The 22,991-nt window shown below is 37.8% G+C and overlaps 1 protein-coding gene across 7 annotated transcripts in view; it reads right to left on the bottom strand.

The window, feature by feature from the left end:
• Nucleotides 1-22,991, bottom strand: part of zbtb44.L (zinc finger and BTB domain containing 44 L homeolog) — a 40,073-nt gene that overhangs the window by 7,363 nt on the left and 9,719 nt on the right. For 4 of the 7 annotated variants that reach the window (XM_041568457.1, XM_041568456.1, XM_041568459.1 and 1 more), the window contains exons 3-5: nt 15,330-15,414; nt 7,626-7,789; nt 5,096-5,396 (exon numbers count right to left, since the gene is read on the bottom strand). In XM_041568457.1, coding sequence (XP_041424391.1) covers nt 5,096-5,396; nt 7,626-7,789; nt 15,330-15,414 — 550 coding nt within the window. 7 annotated transcript variants of the gene reach the window in all.

Raw genomic sequence — 22,991 nt, 5'->3', positions numbered from 1 at the left:
ATTGCCCTTTAAGCTGCGAGTCTAACTTTTCCCAAGGCACCGGTTATCTTATATTGTTACAATTACTTACTTGCTTATCTAGATTGCTTATCTAGATATATTTGAATTGTTACAAATGTATCTTATCTACTGTCGTGGCTGTTCTGGGCTCTCTGCCAAAGGGTATGGAACTGTGTGAATTTCCAGAGTGCTGTATTTGCAGAAGTGCATACCTTGTAAAAACCCTGTTCTGTTACAGAGGGCAAGGATAGGGTGAGTTCAGCTACTTTTTGATGAAAACAATTTTCTGGAGCAAACACATTTAAGTGCTGTGTTTAAAGGAACAGTTCAGTAAAAAATGTTTATAATATAATTAATTAGCCAAAAATGTAATGTATAAAGGTTGGAGTGACTGGATGTCTCACATAACAGAACAGAATACAATTTCCTGCTTTGCAGCTCTCTAACGCTGAGTTAGTCATTGACTTTAAAGGAACAGTTCAGTGTGAAAATAAAAACTGTGTAAATAGATAGGCTGTGCAAAATAAAAAACATGTTTCTAATATAGTTAGCCAAAAATGTAATGTATAAAGGCTGGAGTGACTGGATGTCTAACAAAATAGCCAGAACACACTACTTCCTGCTTTTCAGCTCTATAACTCTGAGCAAGTCAGCGACTGAAGGGGGGCCACATGGTACATATCTGTTCATTGAGTTTGCAACTGATCCTCAGCATTCAGCTCAGATTCAAACGCAACAGATATGACCCATGTGCCCCCCCCTCAAGTCTCTCTTTGGTTACTGCCTGGTAGCCAGTCAGTGTAAACCAAAAGAGCTGAAAAGCAGGTGTGTTCAGGCTATTATGTTAGACATCCAGTCACTCGAGCCTTTATACATTACATTTTTGGCTAACTAACTATATTAGAAACATTTTTTATTTTGCACAGCCTATCTATTTACCCAGTTTTTATTTTTACACTGAACAATTCCTTTAAGGGGGCCCACACGGGACATAATTATTCAGTGAGTTTGCAATTGATCCTTATGGCTGTTTTGGGCTATGACAAACAGCTCTGTGTGCTATTACTTATTTTGGTTGAAAAATTAACAGAAATTCTGTAGAATTGCACAGTTTATTTGAATGAATGTACTTAAAAAAGGTTGGGAACAAACTATATTTAGAGCTGCCCTTAGTTACAGCAGAATTTCTTTAGCAGCCAGAATTCACTGTGTCTCACTGTGTCTTGACAGGCTATATCAGGTCTGAGTTCATGTAGAATAATTGCATCATTTTGAGCATTTGTATAACATAAAATTGCACAAATTTTTAAGGAAATTAGCTCTTTGTAATAGATTATTTTGATGGTCATGCTACTTTGTGTTAATCCATGTCTAAAGACTACTTATATGCCAACTATTTTACACTAATTTTCAGGCAATGACAGATGGGGTATTTTGCCACAAAAGTTAAATTGCAGGCGATAAAAAATGCCCACTGAAGAATTCTTTAGATTTACAATTACATGATTTCAATTTCTTATTAGTATGATTTGCACTGGAGATAATAGCAAGGCATTTTGGAGGTTTCGTCACCAGCCATTTAGTGCAGGCAAAAACCCTTGGGAATAAAACATTTAAATATATTTTTTTAAGCGACAGATCTTGCCAGATAAATATCTGTAGAAATAAATCAAATCAACTGGACTTGCTGTGTTTTTTTCTTGAAGACGTTTCAACGGTCATCCTACTGGTGAAAAGTCTTCAAGAAACAACACAGCAAGTCCAGTTGATTTTACTTATTTCTACAGATATACCATGACCTAGATGAATTAGAATCTTCACAAAACTTATTGCCAGAGAAATTTAATTGCCTTCGATGAGGTGAGCAGAAGGCTACATTGGTTGTAATCTACTTAGATTTTGTTAAAATAGTTGACACTGTACTGCACGTTAGAACATTAGTCTAAAACATAAAATTTGTGCTTCGTTAGGAAAGGTGTGAGAAATATTATGTGAGGTTTCTAATGTTTTTCCTAACCAGGACCAATCCTCTTTCTTTCTCTTGATAACTTCCTTGACTACTTGGTGGTCAGAATGGTTGGAATCTGACCAGCAGGTGGCCCTGTTGTAACAAAATTCATTTATATAAGTGTACATGTATCCCTAAGGCTGATGACATACCAGGAGTTTAATCACCAATGATATATATCCTCTTCTGTGAGCGACTTATCTCCTGTAAGGGAAGTGGATGACGGGGAGATTTGTCGCCTGTGATAAAAATGCTCGATTGTGGGCAACAAATCTCTGAAAATGCCTCTCTATTGGAAATAATTGAAATTGCCAGCAGTAAAACCAACAAATCACTTTGTTTTTCTGAAGTTGCCTCGGGAGACAACTTCAGTCGACTTTGAGACATGTTGGTTTTACCGCTAACAATTTCAGTTATTTCCAATGGAGATACATCTTCCCATCGGCCACTGCCCTAATACTTTTCCACCTCAAGAGGCAACTTCAAGAGATTTTGGAGGACTGAAGAGAACCATCGATTTTACCAACAGCGATTCACTTTATCATTGGTGGGAAAGCATATACAGGACATTAGTTGCTCACAGAAAAGAAGATTATCGCTGGTGATTAATCTGGTGTGTCATCAGCCTTAGTATCTTGGGGAAACAACATAAATAAAGTAAACTGCAAAAGTGCATAGTATAACACTCAATTCCACATATATAAAGGTTTACTTTACGCTACAACTGACCTATTATTATTTAGATATTTTTATATATACCGTAATACATTTATAGGAATCTTTCTACCAGGTCTAAGACTCCATGGTTTTCAATAAAAAATAATCCGGATGAGATATCCTACTGAAAGGATCTATTTTCTTTGTTTTTAAATACCCAAATTTATTCAGATTATGCATGATTATTGTTCCTATCAATAACTCATTAGAGGAAATTATCTAATGCCTTTACTTATAATAAATCATCAAATATGGCTTAGGGAAATATACAATACTGGACAGTTAAGTTTCAAAAGCATTAGCTTTAACTGGAGACTACTTGCAAAAACCAGTTCTATCAAGTTTATATACACAGTGTTCTAACCCAATGAGGAAAAAAACAAAGTCATGATCCTGTTCATTTTGCCAGCAAAATGCTTTGTCTGTAAAGTTGCATTAAACTTAAATTGTGAGGGAAAAGACAAACAGAAAAAAAACAATCAGTCATAAAAAATTTTTAAGACACCATGTCTTATAACAGGAAGCATGTGTCATTCTATCAGGATGCAAGAGAAATGGTTTCTTGCCTAGATATTTTTCTAGTGCATTCCTTCTGAGTACAAAACAGTTGAATACTAATGATACACAGGTGCACCCAAAACGCACAGGATTGGGTCACAGATTACACCATTGGTTAGATAGCCATAACACATTTTTAATTTATTTAATGCTTTCCTGTAAAAAAAAGTAAAGCAGCTGCCTGCCAGCAGTTTAGCTTCTGGGTCATCTGGCAACAAGGGGTGCGGCAAAATCAAGGATTATGAATAAGCCCTCTTACACAGCAAAAGTTCACCATGAAACTAGTGATGCACCGAATCCACTAGTTTAGGATTCATCTGATTTCCAAATCCTTTGTGAAAGACTCTGCTGAATTCGAACCCTAATTTACATTAGGGTTGCCGCCTGTCTGGATTTCACATGGACAGCCCGGTTTTTGGAAGGGCTGACCGGGTGAAACGTTCCTGTATGGATTTCCAAATTAGGAAATCCCGACAGGACAATCGCTGATTGCCACGTCATCAGTCGCACGTGAGCAGTGTGTGGGTAAACATCTTTTTATTACCATGTTTGTGTGATAAAAAGTCATGTGACTTTTTGGATTCAGTTTGGCCAGGCACTTGGATTCCGCCGAATCCTAACCCTGCTGAAAAAGGCCAAATCTTGGCCGAATCCTGGCTTCAGTGCATAAACATAACAGGGTCTACCATGACAGTTAAAACATCACATGAAGGTGGAAGTTCTACTGGGACATGGAAACATTTTATCTGCTTTGGCAGAGATCTCTTTAACTGGAAAATTGCAATTCTACATTTTCAAGCTCAAGTTACACATAAACTGAAACTTAAAGCTTTGCACATAACTGTATTGTAAGAGCAGTCTTATTGACTGCTTGAATTTAAAATCAAATGGCTGGCAGAGGATACACAGAACTATCCACTGCATCCATAATTGTCCAGACATAGCAAAATCCAGTGATCTCCTATGGAAGGATGAAGTAGTGAACTTCTATTTGGAAATGAGAAAGAAGTTGACTGATATTTATTTCCCATCAATCTTCTGGTTCTAGTTGGTGAAATGGCAACTAAATACAGTATTTCCACATTATAAATAGGCCCTAAATCACTTTTATTATTTTATACAAAGTATATATGTATCTAATTGTTACGACTGAGAAGTATATTTAAAAAAAATAATAATTTTACCGTGTTATAAGTTACCTATATAATGGGGTTTTTGTTCCTCCTTAAATTTTTTGCATTTTGGTATGCTTTTCTCATACACAAGGTGGTGTTTGGTCTTTAAGAGCATTACAATTTGTCTTAAATCTAAATGCACCTTGGACAAGGGGAGGCCTTAAAGAAACAGTAACATCAAAAATGAAATTGTTTTAAATTAATAAAAATGTAATACAGTGTTGCTCTGCACTGGTGAAACTGTGTTTTTTTCAGGAACACTACTATTGTTTATATAAATAAGCTGCTGTGTAGCAATGGGGGCAGCCATTCAAAGGAGAAAAGGCTCAGGTTATACAGCAGATAAGCTCTGTAGAACATAATGGTGTTATCTGTTAGCCACTATTTATCCTGTGCCATATATCCTTTTTTTTTCAATTTCCTCCATTGCTACACAGCAGCTTGTTCATAAGAACTGTAGTAGTGTTTCTGAAGCAAACAGATCAGTTTTACCAGTGCAGAGCAAAAACGTCAGATTCACTTTAACTGTGAGGGGGGAAAAGCTATTTAGAGAGACATTTTAATGCTATTTTTCCCTTTGACAGAGGATTCCAGTTTAAGCTCTGATTCTCTGCTGACTTCTTTTTGTGCACCTCACCTGCTCTGGAAGTAGTTTGCTAGCTCTGACGCTTCGTGGTTCAGGCTCCTCAGGTGCACGATTAAATTTCCAGAGTTGGTGAACATGGCGCCGCATGTTTTGCACTCGTATATCCGAGGCTTGCGGATAATGTGCCGGGAAACCCTCATGTGGTGTTTGTATTCCCCGAAGGAAGTGAATGTTGCACTACATATCTGGCACCGGAAACAGCGTTTACCTTCGTGTTTCAGCCGATGCATCTTTAGCGAGTAAGCCCGAGTGAATTTTTTCCCGCAGCGGTCACACTGAAATGGTTTGATTCCTAAGGGGGAAAAAAAAGGATGATAAATAAAATGCAGATGCATATTTAGATTTTTTTCTCTTAAAAAAAACCTGTTAAAATGTGCATAAAGTCATAAACTTGTTTTCCTTTGGGTTAATTAAACGGAAGGGAACGGAGGCCAGCAGATAGGCTTATTCTTAATCAAAGTTTATACGCTGGCTGAGAATCAGCCCCATCTTGCAGTAGCCCTGCTTTCTATTTATTTATTTTTGTATGTACTTTCAAGGCGTCATCAGGGTCAATGCTGTTGGAAGCACCTTTATAGATAAAGCCCAGAAAAACAATATTTATGGTATAGCTCATTCATTAGGTAACATGCACTGGGCGAAAAAAATATATAGCTCTCTTAAAAAAAATCACTCCCTTTCCTTTTTAAAACTGCAGGCCAATGTGACAAATTATAGAATGTTGGAGGTATGAGATCTTCCATTGAGAAAGGTTTACTAAGCTTACTTGCATACATTTGTGTTAATGGTAAAAAAATCCTATTTATTTTTTCAATATTTTAGTAGCCTTAAAGGTAACCTGACATTGTAACAAATAATACCAAATCTTTTTATACTGCATTCATTTTTTACTTACACTACATACATTATTTTAATTATGCTCCTTTTGTTTTGCAATAGATGCTTTTTATTTTGTTAAAAAAGGAGCATTACATTTTGCTTCCTTCAGTCTTGTAGTTACAATCACAGTATACAGGTAGGCAACATTTTGAGGACACTGGTTTTAAGCAAGCTTTGCATCATCCCAAAATCTAGCATATGTGTCAGAATGGGGGACCTGATGCCCATGCACTAACTACACAATTAAAGACATTCAGTAGAGAGTGCCAATGTAACAATTAGGAAGTTCAGAATGAAAAGTGAAAGTGATTGCTATGCCCGAGACACAGAGGTTGGGAAACCAATATATAATTGACAGCTACAATATTTAAATGCATGTATAACAGGTATGGATGCTTTCATTAAAATAAAACATTTGGGTTTCACTTTTAATTTGGAAAGACTTTCATTATACAACTTTTTATGCCTGGGTGACAGGTTTCTGTTAAGGAAAGGACCCCTTATCCAGAGGACACATGTACTTAATAGATTCCAGATAAGTGGTGAACAAGGCTGGTACAGATATGCATGGTTTGCACAACCAATAGGAAAACAAAATCCTGTCTATGCATCTGGGTGTACCAGAATAGTATCTGATATAATACTACATAAACAAATGTGCCTAATTCTGGTTTGTGACTCAGGGAGGCCAGGATGAATTCCATATCATTTATCGTTGACCTTAGCAAATGTGATTCTGTCTTATATAGAAACATGAGCAAACGTTTGCCCAAGTCTCTTTACCCACACTAACCCGTGCAGTGAAACTGGAATGCTGAAAGCAAAGACCTGAGGGCTGTTGCACTCTGCACCACTCAGTCCTTTGTGCCTTCTGTTCTGAATTGAGACTTGCTGTGCCTATTGACACAGGGGAACTCCGGAGCTAACACCACCACCTGACCATGCAGTAGATACAGAGTTCCCTTTGCATCCAGAATTAACAGTGGCAGTACATGTGCTAAAAGAATTGGCTGTTGCTTCATTCATTTGCGAAAACAACAGATTTGACACAAATGGGACTTCCACACAATTGTGTCTGTTTTGCAATGAAATGTGTGCATAGATGAGTTAATTTCAGCAATTGCGGTAGGTGCGGTGCCCCCTTACAACTGCAATGTCATTGGATTTCTGGAAATAAAAACAATGCAGTGCAAAAAAACACGGCAATTATGCTAGCAATAGCACTTTGCTCACTGCGCTTGCGCACATAAATGATCCCTCTGATTTGTTGCTAAAAGTTACAGGACAAGTATGCTTTTGCCACTGCAACTATTCTTGTGCCTCAGGAAGCAAACTTATATGGTTAGACCTATTGGCTAGAGAGATTCACTGTGACTTTTTTAAACAACACTGTGTAAAATAGGTAGTTATGTGAAGATTACAATAATACAAATGAACTTGCAGCTAGATGAGATATGCTTCATAAAAATTCAAAAAAAGAGCATATAAAGCTCAAATTCAGAAGAATTATCGCAACATATGACAGCACAACTGGGACATTAAAGCTTATTTGGAAAAAACGGGAAACCAAGGTCACAATAATCAAGTTTAGCAAACTTGATTAACTGGACTAAATGCCTTCATAACAAAAGCAACGACTTACCAGAATGTATGAGCATGTGTTGCTTCAAATTCTGGATCCGTGTAAAGCGTACACCGCAGGTGGGGCACTGAAAAGGTCTATCAGGACCATTTGGGCTAGGGCGTTCCGTGCTGCTTGTGGAAGGAGCCAAGTAAAGCTGGTAAGGATACTGAACATTTTCCAGTCTAAAAAGATCAAAACATAATCACACTCATTATTAGATTATTGCAACTGTTATGAAATGCAGATAACTGCATAAGATGATTTGTGAGGATTGAATCCAGCTGACCTTTTTGCTGCACAGTTTTTACAACAAAAATAGTAGAATGCTAGGATTACACAGAGGCCAAAATCAACCAGCCGAAATATGCCGGCTGATTTCAGGCCTACCTTGGAAAGTGGCCTCCTCTCTTTTCCGCATTCATAAGACTAGCACCAGATGACTGTGGATCAAATGCCAGCTGAGAATCCACTTCCCCGCTGCTGCTCTGCAGGTTTAAGTGAAAAACCACCAGTCACTGCATTTTGATCCAAAATCTGTTCGCAAAGTCTTTTTGCTCCAAGCAGATTCAATGCAGAATAGAGAGGAAGATACTGTCTGCAGTAGGGCTGAAATCAGCCTGCATATTTCAGCTAGCTGACATCCAACCCCGTGTGACCCGAGCCTAACAGTCCGAGTAGCAGAAAATCGTGACACAATTCATTGCAGGAAGGCAAAGTTCATTAAAGGGATACTGTCATGGGAAAAAATGTTTTTCAAAATGAATCAGTTAATAGTGCTGCTCCATCAGAATTCTGCACTGAAATCCATTTCTCAAAAAGAGCAAACTGATTTTTTTATATTCAATTTTGAAATCTGACATGGGGCTAGACATATTGTCAATTTCCCAGCTGCCCCAAGTCATGTGACTTGTGCTCTGATAAACTTCAATTACTCTTTACTGCTGTACTGCAAGTTGGAGTGATATCACCCCCCTCCCTTTCCCCCCAGCAGCCAAACAAAAGAACAATGGGAAGGTAACCAGATAGCAGCTCCCTAACACAAGATAACAGCTGACCGGTAGATCTAAGAACAGCACTCAATAGTAAAATCCCATGTCCCACTGAGACACATTCAGTTACATTGAGAAGGAAAAACAGCAGCCTGCCAGAAAGCATTTCTCTCCTAAAATGCAGGCACAAGTCACATGACTGGGGGCAGCTGGGAAATTAACAAAATGTCTAGCCCCATGTCAGATTTCAAAATTGAATATAAAAAAAATCTGTTTGCTCTTTTGAGAAATGGATTTCAGTGCAGAAGTCTGCTGGAGTAGCACTATTAAATGATGCATTTTGAAAAAAAACATGTTTTCTAATGACAGGATCCCTTTAAGAAAGGTACATGTGCTTAAAAGGTCATGTAAGTTTGTATGCTCTTGTCTTGCTTCAGTGGTACTCCGATTTCATCTCTCACACACCTAAAACATACAGGCACGTAAACTGGTTGTTGATAAAACCACTCATGCTCACTGGAGCAGGGACTACGTTGAATGTTGTATAAGTGTGTAAAGCACTGCAGAATTTGTTGGCACTGCTTATAGGAACCGGTAACACCAAAAAATGTAAGTTTTGAAAGTAATGAAAATATCATATAGTGTTGCCCTGCACTGGTAAAACTGATCTGTTTGCTTCAGAAACACTACTACAGTTCATATAAACAAGCTGCTGAGTAGCAATGGCGGAAATGGAAAAAAAGGCTATATGGCACATGGTAAATAGTGGATAACAGATAACATTATGTTCTACAGAGCATATCTGCTGTGTAACTTGAGCCTTTTCTCCTGAATAGCTGTCCTCATGGCTACACAGCAGTTTATTTATATAAACAATAGTAGTGTTTCTGAAGCAAACACAGCTATTTTACAAGTGCAGGGCAACACTGCATTCTATTTTTATTACTTTAAAACAATTTAATTTTTTATGTTACTAATAATAAGAATACATGTAACTGTGTGCAATATACTGCTTTATTTGAGCTTTTACTTGCTTCCTCCTTTAGATCATTAAACTAATTATTACTGTGGGCTGTAGCATACCGATCAGGAAGGCAGCAGCATTTTGAAGTATTTGATGAGAACAGACATCTATTAGTGTATGAATTTGTAGTGGCTAATTATTGAAAACAAAAATGAAACAATCCAATAGCCATTAAAACTATTCTGGCAACATACAGCCTAGGCCTGTCCCAAAAACAAATACGTTTTGTGATCTAAAATTCTACAAGAATGGCCTTAGAAAGGTGAACTTTTTTTATTTAAAGGGATTCTGTCATGATTTTTATGGAGTATTTTTTATTTCTAAATTTCACTTGCACTGCAAATAATTCACTCTACCATGTAAAATTTCATTCCTTAACCAGCAAGTGTATTTTTTAATGAATAATATTGGTGTGTAGGCAGCCATCTCAGGTCATATTGCCTGGTCATGTGCTTTCAGAAAGAGCCAGTGGGATTTGGCTTTTTACCACAGAGTGCTGTTCTTAGATCTACCAGGGAGCCGTTATCTTGTATCAGGAAGCTGCTATCTGCTTATCTTCCCATTGTTCTGTTGTTAGGCTGCTGGGGGGGGGGGGTTAAGGGTGATATCACTCCAATGTGTAGTACAGCAGTAAAGAGTGACTGAAGTCTATCACAAGTCACATGACTGGGGCAGCTGGGAAACTGACATGTCTAGCCCCATGTCAGATTTCAAAATAAATTATAAAAAAAATCTGTTTGCTCTTTTGAGAAACAGATTTAAGTGCAGAATTCTGCTGGAGCAGCACTATTAACTGATACATGACAGTATCCCTTTAAGGGCCTTGAACTTTTCAAGTTAAGCTGACCAAGGGGCTCATTTATCAAAAATCAGTAAAAAAATTTCTCCTGAAGATCATGAGTTTTAGATGTTTTCCAATGTTTTAGTTTTTTTTTTTTTGGGGGGGGGGGGTTCAACTAAACTAATAGCACATCAGAATTAGTTTGAAGAAAATGTACTGAAGTCTGCTGGATCCTTTAATAATTGAAAAACATTTTTTGTACCTTTTCACAATAGAGAAAATGTAAGCAACAAATTATGAATACCCGAGAGAAAAAAAAATAGCAAAAACCTTACATTTCTTAGAAATGTAAATCTTAAAAAAATAAAAATTTTGATAAATCTGGTATTATAAATACTTAGAGGGGAAAGTCAAAATGACAGATTACCTAAAACCATAACCATGATTTTAAGTTCTTGCACAATTCACTTTTTTATATGGTGCTTTTTAATGATTTTACCTCAACTCTCAACAAAAACTGTGTTGCAGTTTTCATAAAAATGAAGTGACATCAAGCTGTTTAAAATATTAATCAAATGCATATTTTCCCGTGGACATTTCTGTAAATAGTGAATTCCAGTTAGTTTGTACTGTACCTTATATGACCATCCACAATTCACTTATTACCAAAACTCTAATGTATCAAATCAGGTAAAAACAAGGCTGTAAAATCCAAAGCTGTGGAATCGCGAACAATTTTGGGTATCTGGAATCAGAGTCTAAAGTTATAAGCAGTCAGAGTCGGTACATTTTTGTTTGCAGATACCCAAAATTGTTAACAATTCCGACGTAACACAAGTGCTGAAAATATCAGATTTAAGTAAAATGAGGGAAAAATTAATATCAGGGGAAGTAAAATTATGCCAAGTTCAATTAATACATAAAACTTGTTATAGGGTTTCTAGTAATTTTTGGTTTATGTTGTTTCTTTTTGATTGGTTTAGAATCAACAAATTATGTGGTTTATTTTTTTGAGCTTTGGCAGTGATAAAATGCCTTGTATGTTGTGTACTTCTTTCAATCAATATGGGAAATACATAAGTATATTAAAGGAACAATAACACCAAAAAAATAAAAGCATTGTAAAGTAATTAACATATAATATATTGTTGGCATGCACTGGGAAAGCTGTGTGTTTGCACAGATTACATAACAAATAACAGATAAAACACCATTGTATTGGACAGGGCTTATCACTTATGTGCTTTGTAACCAGCAGCTTTTTCCAGCTTGAATGGCTGCCCCCATGGATAAACAATAGTAGTCTTTCTGAAGCAAACATACCAGTTTTATCAGCTCAGAGCAACAGTACATTATATTTTAATTAATTTGATACACATTTTTGGTATTTCTACAGAGTAGTCGGAGGCACCATAAAATGAGGAGTCATAGTCGAAGAATTTATGTACCAACGCCACAGTCCTGGTAAAATCTCTACTGGTTTAATAAACTTGAAAAAACAGTATTGAACCTCAACTTGCTTCAATGCTTTAGAAAGAATTCGCATTCGTTCCTCAGGAAACGCAGCAGCTTATTTAGTTACTGCATCCACATTTTCACTTTTGTTTTTTGTTTCATAAATCTAAAAAATTCAAACTGAGATATGTTCCAAGATGGAAGAGTATGCTAATCCTTAATGGTTTAATGGTGCCATTAACAGAGGAAAGAAAACCTGACTCCTTTGCTTTAAAATTCCCTGTTTTTAAACCATTGTTTTCTGGTTCCCTGAAAAACATAAAAAAGGTGTCATGCCACAAAACACAAGACAGCATGATTCTGGCTACTACATGGATAGCAAATAGCATTCGTCTATTTATTAGTCATATGGCATTATAGCGGGTATATAAATAAAAGTAAGAGATGTGGCCCCTGAAACTTTTTTGCATGCTACTATAGATAGAGAAGCCATATGCAAACCATTGGGATAGCAGGATCAAGCCCTCAAAATGAATCCCTTGGGGCATATAATGCAAATATGTGGGAAGTAAAATTGTTAAAAAAAGCTAATTAATTGGGTTTTTCATCTTTAAGTTAACTTTTAGTATGATGTAGAGAGTGATATTCCGAGACAATTTGCAATTGGTTTTTGAGTTATTTTGCTTTTTATTCAGCAGCTCTTGAATTTGCATTTTAAGCAATCTGGTAACTAGGGTGCAAATTACCCTAGAAACCATTCATTGATTTTAATAAGAGACTGGAATATGAATAGGAGGGGCTTGAATAGAAAGAGGAGTTATAAAAAGTACCAATAAAAATACATTTGTAGCCTTACAGAGCATTTGTTTTTTAGAAAGAGTCAGTGACGCCCAATTAAAAGCTTCAAAGAGTTAGAAGAAAAAGGCAAATAACTATAAAAAGTAAATAATAAAGACCAATTGAAAAGATGCTTAGAATTGGCCATTTTATAAAATACTAAAATTTACCTTAAAGTGAACCACCAGTTTGATATTGTAGCATATAAGAGAGACACAGCAGTAAAGAAAGTGTGTGCTACATTGCCTATCAGGGTAAATGAAACACAAAACAAATACTGGGGAAAACAGTAAGGATTGCCTGGTTGGAATGTTATATTTAAAGTTATAAATAGAGCAGGAATACTCTGAAATACTATTTGTATCTCTTAATGTTAAATAATATCTACTGCTGCAGGTTGTGATCAGTTGGAAGCCCACCTGGTGCATTATAATGCCTTATGCACCATAAATCTATAAATTCAAGTCTATTATACATAAATGCCCAATAGTTATAGCCTCATTTAGAAAGAAAAAACAGCAAATAAAGTTCATAAAAAAGTAAAAATGGCTATATATCAAATTTTAAACTGACTTTGTAAAAAAAATTAATTTTCCTGTAAGATTCAAGTAAAGGCTAAAACATGTGATATTTTAACTACCACAGTCCTCTTAGGGAGAACCAATGCAGTCAGACATTAACTTTAATTGTTGCATCATCCAGTGGAGTTTTCCATCAGTTTATACAAATATACACTTACCATATGGATGTTAAACTGCTGCTGCCCTCTTGACTCTCTGCTGGAAAAACTCCACACAAGTTGTGGAGCTGGTGTCATAAACTGTACTCTCACAAGGACATGCCCACATAATATTACACATGAATTGCACAACTCAAGACATAAAGAGTTTCTTGTACAGAAATGAGTTAAAAGGAAACTTGTCTTCTTTTTCTTGGCTCACTTTAGCACTTGAATACTTGATTTAAAGGGGTTGTTCACCTTTCAACACTTTTTTCAGTTCAGTTGGTTTCAGATAGTTTGCCATAAATAAAGTCTTTTTCCAATTACCTTCTATTTTCTATGTGTGACAGTTTTTCAAATACTGTAGGGTAAAGTGTAATTTTTAACCTTCTAAAGGTTGGGTGGAGTCGACTGCTCTAAATTGATACATTTAGTTGATACATTTCTTATCTTTGTCCCTGCTGAGCAGAATCTCTGGGTTTCATTACACGCAGATGTTAGAATTGATACAATAGTTAATATTCCAGAGATGCTGCTGAGAAATGTGTCAACTAAATGTTTCAAAATTTTAACAGTTTAGAGTCTGCATCTGAATTACTGAAATACTAGGGACATTAAACGTAGATTTTGGAAAAATGGTAAAAAATAAAAAAATGAAAAGTAATTGAAAAAAAGACTATTTCTGGTGAACAATCTGAAAACAACTGTTTTGTGTTTTTCCACTTGCCCACCAAGGTGTCTAACTGAGCTCACATCCTTCAGATGAAAACAATATGCCTCAAAGCTTCCACCAACCTCGCTCCACAAAATAAGACTTTTTTTTACCACGCACTTCATTTGCAGAAGTGTAAGATGCTATCAGCTTCTCTAAAAAAGATTATATCACTTCAGGCAAGGTAGGGCAGGCTTGAGGCGCATTGTAATTCTTTTCTCTCCCCCACCTGGCTGTAAAAACTGTCTGGGGAGAACAGTGCATACCTCATGTTTACCTGTTATGTTGGGGTTACATGAAAATGAAGGGCCTTGGCTGACAATTCTTTTTGTTGGTTATCTACCTCAAAAGGGCCAAACATGGAGTAGCTTCCACTCCCATCTGCCCTATCAAGCTCAAGAAATAGCAAAAAACATAGATTTTTGCCTATTAAAACAATTGGCATAATTTTGTTCAGCACAAGCCCAACTCGTGTTGAACAAGCAGGGGCGCTTCACCAATGAGGCGAGTTGAGGCTCTCGCCTCAGGCGGCAGCGCCCCACTAGGTACCAGGGGTGGCAAAAATGACGCTCCTGGTACTTTAAGAACCGAATTTCTGTTTTTCAAACTGGAAATCCGGCTCTTCTAGTGCAGAGAGCGCAGTTAGGCTCTCTGCGCTAGCGTACTGGCCCTCTCTGCCGCCATCGTGGACCCCCCTGGACCCGCACAGGCACAAAAAGGTAAGGGCATGGGGAGGGGGGCGGCAGCATCTACTGCTGCTGCATCAGGCAGCGGAGGGGCCAGGATTGCTCCTGTGAACAAGAGGGTTAAAAAGAAAAAAAACAAATTAGGGATTTGGCCACATATTTTGTATTCGGCGAACCCCTGAATCCTTTGCGAAAGATTTGTCGGAATACCAAACTGAATCCTTATTTGCATATGCAAATTGGGGATGGGAAGGGAAAAACATTTTTTACTTCCTTGTTTTGTGACAAAAAGTCATGCGATTTCCCTCCCGCCTCTAATTTGCATATGATTCTTGCTGAAAAAGGCTGAATCCTGAACCGAATCCTGTTTTTTTCTAATGAATAACATTAGAGCTGTATTTTTTACTAGTTCTCCTTGCAATGTGCAAACAAACCCCACTTAGATGAACTGGCTATTGCACTTTATATTTGAGAAAAAAACATATTTGATAAGAAAACATTCAGAGGAGGCATATACCTATCATCGTCATCTGCATGAACACTGGTGCTGGCAGTACTTTGGAGTGTGGGTAATCCATCGCTGACTCCTTCATCAATAGAACCTGAATTTGGGTAAGAGAAAAGTCAATCAAAAAAAATAAATAAATAAATAAAAAAAAAAAAACACTGCTTTACAATTATCCATATATAGTACAAGTTTAATATTAATACAAAGTAAATAGATTAAACTGATGAGATCATTGAAAATACGAACATGCATTGTTTTAACACTGTGTAGCTTATAGAACCAGCATGCCTAGTTATTTGCACAAAAAAATACCAAATACCACATTTGTTAAATACCACTACTGACTCCCATAGACTCCATTTAAAACAAGTAATTCAAATTTTTAAAAAATCCTTTTTCTCTGTAATAATAAAACAGCACCTTGTACTTGATGCAAGCTAAGATATAAGGAATCCTTATTAGAGGCAAAGCCAGCCTAGAGTATTTGTGGGGGGCAAGGTGATGACGTTGGGGGGCCTGATGCAAATTGGAGGGGGAGTTGTGACATCACTGATCACATAGAGGAAACATAATGAGTATCGCGGGGCAGAGGGATGAGCTAAGAGAGGGAATTGGAGGTGGGCAGGGGTGGATCAGAGGTAGATTGGGGGTTCATAGCTCCCAACAGTCCCGTTTTTTGCAGGACAGTCTCAATTTTGACAGCTCAGCCCACAGTCTGTTCTCTTTGATCTCCTGCAGCGACGCCAAAAAAAGATACAAAGTTTCTACAACTTAATTAAATAAGAGGCTTTTTGGCAGAGAGCCCGAAACACACAGATACATTTGTAACACTTTAAGATAAGCAAAGATACAATTGTAACTACAGTAGAACCCCAAATTTACGTTTTTCAGGGGACCAGGGGGGAAAAAAAGTAAAATCCGGAAAAATTTTAAATTAGGGAAATGTACAAAACATGTATATATAAAGTATTCCAAAGAAATAAGTATAGGAGCCATTTTTATTTTTATTTAAAACACGTGTAATACAGCTCACCACTTCCTACTGCTTCTCATTCTTCTGTCTGTCCCAGCATAGATTGCATGGTCGCCTTTCCAGCCCTCTCCTTCTGCAGTATGGCTCATGGTCCTTCAACAGAAGAGCTCATTTCTACAGAACGCATTTTAGGGCATCCTGCAGCGAAATACATGTCCTTCATGCGATGTCCTATGCCTTCGGAATGGCGAATCGGTCGCGGTAAAAGCAACTGATGCACCATTCCGAAGGCAAAGGACATTGCATGAAGGACATGTATTTCGCTGCAGGATGTCCTAAAATGCATTCCGTACATTTCTGCATGCACAGTCATATTTTCCAGCCCATCTTTCGCCAGTCTCACCGTCCTTACACGGAAGAGCTTCTAACTTTTCACTGCAGGGTCACGTTTTCTTTCCCGGCACAGCTACCCGTCCCTTCCTCTTGTAACCCGATCGCAGGACAGGCATGCAGGTAGGATACTGATGTTTAGGTAGCCTTAAATCTCGGGGGTAAGGGCTTTTTTATATAAAAATATAGCAGTTCGACAGGGGCAAGCCTATAAATAATACCTAAAATCCGGGAAAACACCGTTAAAACCGGGAATAGCACCCATAGAAAAGCATTGAGACTGTGGGGACCACACAGAAAACATGTAAAAGGCGGGAAACCGTAGAATCTGGGGACGTAAATTCGGGGTTATAATGTATTCAAGAAAAGTCGGTCTCCTCACAGCTTAAAGGGCAATTTTCCTTCATTAGCAAAACACATAAAACATGACCCTAAAACCCCTAGAAACGTGTTCAAACTTTTCATAACCTGCCAAATTTTGTAAAATGGAGATTTTATTTTGGGGGTTTTTCCACAAAATGAGCATAGGATTAATGAAAGTCAAAGCTCTATGCGCGGCAGAGCTTTTTGTCCCTCTTTCTGATTTTCAAATGTTGGGAGGTATGGGGGTTAGTTGGGGCCAGAGGATTAGTTATTGCAAAATCTAGGCCAGTGAAATACCGTCCGGGTGCTAACCCTATTTGGGAATAGTAACTATTAGTTAAAGGGATTCTGTCATGATTTTTATGATGTATTTTTTTTATTTCTATTACACTGTTAATAATTCACTCTGCAATATATGCTTTCAGAAAGAGCCAGCACTTTAGGATGGAACTGCTTTCTGGCTCCTACTCAATATAACGTGTCGCAATGGGACCTGGATTTTACTACTGAGTGCTATTCTTGGATCTACCAGGGAGCTGTTATCTTGTGTTATTGAGCTGCTATCTGGTTCCCATTGTTCTCTTGTTAGGCTGCTGGGGGGGGGGGAAGAGAGGGGGTGATAACACTCCAACTTGCAGTACAGCAGTAAAAAGTGACTGAAGTTTATCAGAGCACAAGTCACTGGACTGGGGGCAGTTGGAAAACTGACAATATGTCAAGCCCCATTTCAGATTTCAAAATTAAATATAAAAGAAGTCTGTTTGCTCTTCTGAGAAATGGATTTCAGTGCAGAATTCTGCTGACACAGCACTATTAATACACTGTTCCCCTGTACTTGTTCAATTGGTGTGTTTGCTTCAGAAAAAGTAAGTGTTGATAAAAAAAGCTGCTCTGTTGCCATGGATGCTGTCGAAATAGGGCAAATGGCACAGGTTAAATAGCAGACAACAGATAAACTCTATAAAGCACCATTATATTCTACAGAGATGATCTGCTATGTAAACTGATCTTTTCTCAGACTTTTCTCAGAGTGGCTGCCCCCATGGGTTAAGTTGGGTTAAGGCCAGGTGACTGACTTGGCCATTGAAGAATATGGCACTTCTTTTCCTTCAAAAGATCTTGGGTTGTTTTTGCAGTATATGTTGGGTCACAATCTTTTGCAAATTTCAAACACTTATCTTATCAGCTTTTCAACATGTGACTGAGCAAATAGTATACATCTACAAACTTTAGGGCAGAGACAAGCTGCAATTCGGGGGGATTAGTCGTCTGGCAACTAATCTCCTCTTCTTTGGGGGGCAACTAATCTCCCTGAACTACAATGTAAATCGCCGGTGGGATGGCACTCAGATCGTTTAGTTTTCCGAACTTTTGGCGACTTCGGGAAGCGCTCCAAGTGCCATCCCGTCTGTGATTTTAATTCTAGCTGGTGGGGTAGATTAGTCACCCTGAAGAAGAGATTTGTCGATGGGCGACTAATCTCCCCGAATCGCAGCGTGTGTCTGTACTTAGAATTCATCCTGCTGCTTCTGTCTGCAGTATTATCAATAAAAAAACAACCCTGTAACATTGGCAGCCATACACAACCATGTTTATATGATGTTGCATGCTACGAATCATGTACCTTTCCATCCCTTCATATTCTTCTCTTCCCATCATTCTGGTACATGTTAATCTTAAAGGGATTGGCTTGGGGCAGCTGGGAAATTGACAATATGTCTAGCCCCATGTCAGATTTCAAAATTGAATATAAAAAAATCTGTTTGCTCTTTTGAGAAATGGATTTCAGTGCAGAATTCTGCTGGAGCAGCACTATTAACTGATTCATTTTGAAAAAAATAATTTCCCATGACAGTATCCCTTTAATAAGTCCAAAGAGTATTGATCCAGAACTGGGCAGGCTAGTCTGGCCTTTTAATTCTTAAATGGATACTGTCAAAACATGTTTTTTTCAAAATGCATCAGCTAAGAGTGCTGCTCAATAGTAAAAATTCATGTCCCACTGCGACTCACTCACTTTGAGAAGGGAGCACCCTTCTGAAAGTACATGACCAGGCAAAATGACCTGAGATGACTGCCTGCGCACCAATATTACAACTAAAAAAAATACACTTGCTGGTCTTTTCTCAGACTTTTCTCAGGTGGCTGCCCCCATGGCTTCACAACAGCTTGTTTATATAAACTACAGTAGTTTCAAAATACCAAAATGAATAAAAACATATAATTGTGTTAGAAACAACACAAAGGTGTATAATGAAAGTGTAGCATTTTGTTTCAAACAAAGCTTTCTCAAAGGCTGCCTTTTTGGGATTTACTTTGATTCTCTTTCACTTTTGATGCAGTAACACTGGCTAACTAAATACGGCTTGTCATCCATATACCAAGTATATATTTGTGGTGGCTACTATTACAATAAGTGAGATATGATGTAATATAGGGAGAGTGTTGGAGTTTCACTTTCTGGTTTAGGATGCCCTATACTCTGCTACACTTTCATTATACACCTTGGTGTTGTTTTTAATACAATACATTTATATTAATTTTAGTATCTAAAGTTAAGTTTTAACTTAACTGCTCATTTCCAGTGATAAGCACATAAGTTATTTTAGTATTTGTTTCCTATGGCTTTTTCAACTGATGCACCTTAAAGCAAATTAAATGCAGGCAATCACTGTAATGTAAAGTGCACATTACATTCACAGAAAGTCAATACAGATGTAAAACCTTTTCAAAGTGGGGTAAAATTCAGGTATAAAGCATGTGCATATAGAGTAAGAAAAATACATATATTAAATATATTTAAAAAAATGTATATTAAATATATAATAGGACAGTGACATGATTTTTATAATTTTAGCTCTATATGCCAATTGATTTACAACGAAGCAAACAATGTGATTAAAAGGTCGCTTAAATTCAAATGGTTTAGCAGAATTATCATGAAAGTCATTTAGGAACATAATTATAAATAAATATAATGTTAATTTTCAATACTTTATAGAAAACACTTTGCAGTCAATGACTGCCTAAGTCTGGAACCCATGAACATCACTAAATGCTGTGTTTCCTCCCTAGTGATGCTTTGCCAGAAATAAAAAAAAGCTACACCATAAAAATCATGATATAGTCCCTTTAAAGCTTACCACTGGTTTTCACCTTATGGTAAATCTTCTGTGTTAAAGTATTATTCTCTTGCTCGCTGACTTTGACAATAATACAGCTACATGGAGAGTTTTTGACTTGGCTAGAACCTGTGAAGGGGTTCTTCTTTACCATGGAAAGGATTTTGCTATGATATAGTACAGTTGTTTTCTGTGGCTGCCCAGGCCTTCTAATGTTGTTGAGCTCATCGGTGGGTTTGTTCTTTTTTTATTATGTACCAAATTATTAAATGGACCACTGCAAATGTTTGTGCTATCTTTATATGGGTTTGTTTTGTCAGCCTAAGATGGCCTACTTTACTGCTTTATTTACACGGACAGCTCTTCGGACCTCATATTGAGAGTTCACAGCAACCAGTTTCCAAATGCAAATACCTCACTTGGAATCAACTCCAGAGCTTTTACCTGATTAACTGTTGAAATAATGAGGGAACTGCTTATACCTGGTCTATTTGTTTTTAAATCACTTTTGGTCCCTTAAAAAGGAAGGGACTACATATAAACCATGCAGCGAACTGGGTGAAACCATCAACTCATTTGAATGTAAATACCCTCAAGCTAAAGCTAGCAGCCTGCACTTTCAGCGCATTCATTACATAGCAAATGTAATTCTTTTGTAAAGGTTTTTGTAAGTTAAAATAAAAATAACGTAATCAACGTCTAAGGGGCATATTTATCAAAGGTCGAGGTGAATTTTCGAATGAAAATATTTAGAATTTTGAGCTATTTTTTGTGTACTTCGACTAGGGAATAATCCAAATTCGATTCGAATTTGAAATAAATTGAATATCGAAATTTATCATGTACTGTCTCTTGAAAAATTCGACCATTCGCCATCTAAAACCTGCTGAATTGCTGTTTTAGCCTATGGGGGACTTCCTAGAATCTATTTGGACTCAATTGGTGGACTTTGAAAAATCAAAGTTTTTTTGGTAATAGTGTTGAATTGAATTTGATTGAATGCGCTATTCCTTCAATTCGTATGATTCGAATTCGGCCGAATATAGACCTATTTGATCAAAAATGGACCTATTCAACCTTTATTTCGGTTGGTCTTTTTGAATTCGAAATCTGACCCTTCATAAATATGCCCCTAAACATTGAAATTGGCAAAAAGTGTCATGGTTCAATAAAAAACGCATACTGGATTTAAAACTATTTGGAGTGGTAGTCCATGTCTGTGTGTTAATATTGTTTCAAATAATTAAGATATGAATATAAAAATACAAGCATTGAACATAAACATAAAAGTGTGTCTAATTCTATATAAGCAAATGATGCTTTCTGTCAGGAGCTGTTTTCTTCCAGGCTGCCACTACAAATTAAACATGGTCATCTGACCACAAAAATTCAGTTTAAAGCTTCATCAGACATTAGCTGGAGCACTGCCAATCACCTTAGGCTTAACTTATTCTTTGCTTGAATGTGTGCCCTCTGGGAGAAGAATATAGCAACAAGCCTGTTTTGCACTGAGCCCTGTCATGTGACAGCAGGAATGAATGCAGGCAGGGCTAGTCTAACACAAAGTTGACTCGATTCTGCAGAAGCAGACCAAAAGTGTACTTTTAATTGTAGTATGATTTGGCTTCCTCTATACGGAACGCATTTTAGGACATCCTGCAGCGAAATACGTGTCCTTCATGCGACGTCCTATGCCTTTGGAATGGCGCATCGGTTGCTTTTACCGTCACTTATCGTCTAAATCTGCAATCACACCTCTGTCCTCTACCCTCCCTTCTGAGCCGTCAGTCAAACTAACTCCGCCCTCAGTCCTCCATCCTCCGCCCTCAGTCCTCTTCCTTCCGCCCTCCCTGCTCAGCCCTCCACCCTTTCTTCAGTACTCCCCCCTCAGATCTCTCTTTTCAGCCGACAGTCTTGTCCCTAAGTTTCTAAAGTGGTGAGCGAGGATGGAAGGAAGAGGACCGAGGGTGGAAGGCAGAGGACTGAAGGAAGAGAACTGAGGGCGGAAGACAGAGGACTGAGGGGCAGAGGACTGAGGGCGGAGGACTGAGAGCAGAAGGCTGGGGGCGGAGTACTTATGACTGACAGCTGAGAAGGGAGGGTAGAGGACGGAGGTGTGACTGCAGATTTGGACGATGAGCGACGGTAAAAGCAACCGTTATGCCATTCCGAAGGCATAGGACATTGCATGAAGGACAGGTATTTCGCTGCAGGATGTCCTAAAATGCCAATAAACTTTATATTGAGAGTTATGCCCTGTTTGTGTAAGGTCTAATGGATAAGCTGCACGGAAAAAAAACTGGATCCGGCGATACATCACCATTTGAAGCATTTCTATTGTAGAACCGAATGGAAGCCGGCTCCATAGAAGCCTGCCTGCCAGGGGGCACTATTCCACAGCGCAACTCCGCTCCTCCCTATCGACAACATTTGCAGAAAGAATATCTTCATGCCTATATTTATGGGACAACTATGTAAATGGTTCTAATTACTTATATACTACCCACATTAGTTATACTACACTATTGGACAAATTTACCTAGGGACGAATATCGAGGGTTAATTAACCCTCGATATTCGACTGCCGAATTGAAATCCTTCGACTTTGAATATCGAAGTCGAAGGATTTAGCGCAATTCGTTCGATCGAAAGATCAAAGGAATAATCGTTCGATCCAACAATTCAAAGGATTTTAATCCATCGATCGAAGGATTATCCTTCAATCAGAAAATTGTTAGGAAGCCTATGGGGAACTTCACCCTAGTGGGCTAACATGGGCCTCGGTAGGTTTTAGGTGGCGAACTAGGGGGTCGAAGTTTTTTT

The sequence above is a fragment of the Xenopus laevis genome, chromosome 7L (assembly GCF_017654675.1).
Source record: "Xenopus laevis strain J_2021 chromosome 7L, Xenopus_laevis_v10.1, whole genome shotgun sequence".
Lineage (NCBI taxonomy): Eukaryota > Metazoa > Chordata > Amphibia > Anura > Pipidae > Xenopus > Xenopus laevis.
Note: the sequence above shows the minus strand (reverse complement) of the source record. Positions and strands in the feature narration are given on the sequence as shown.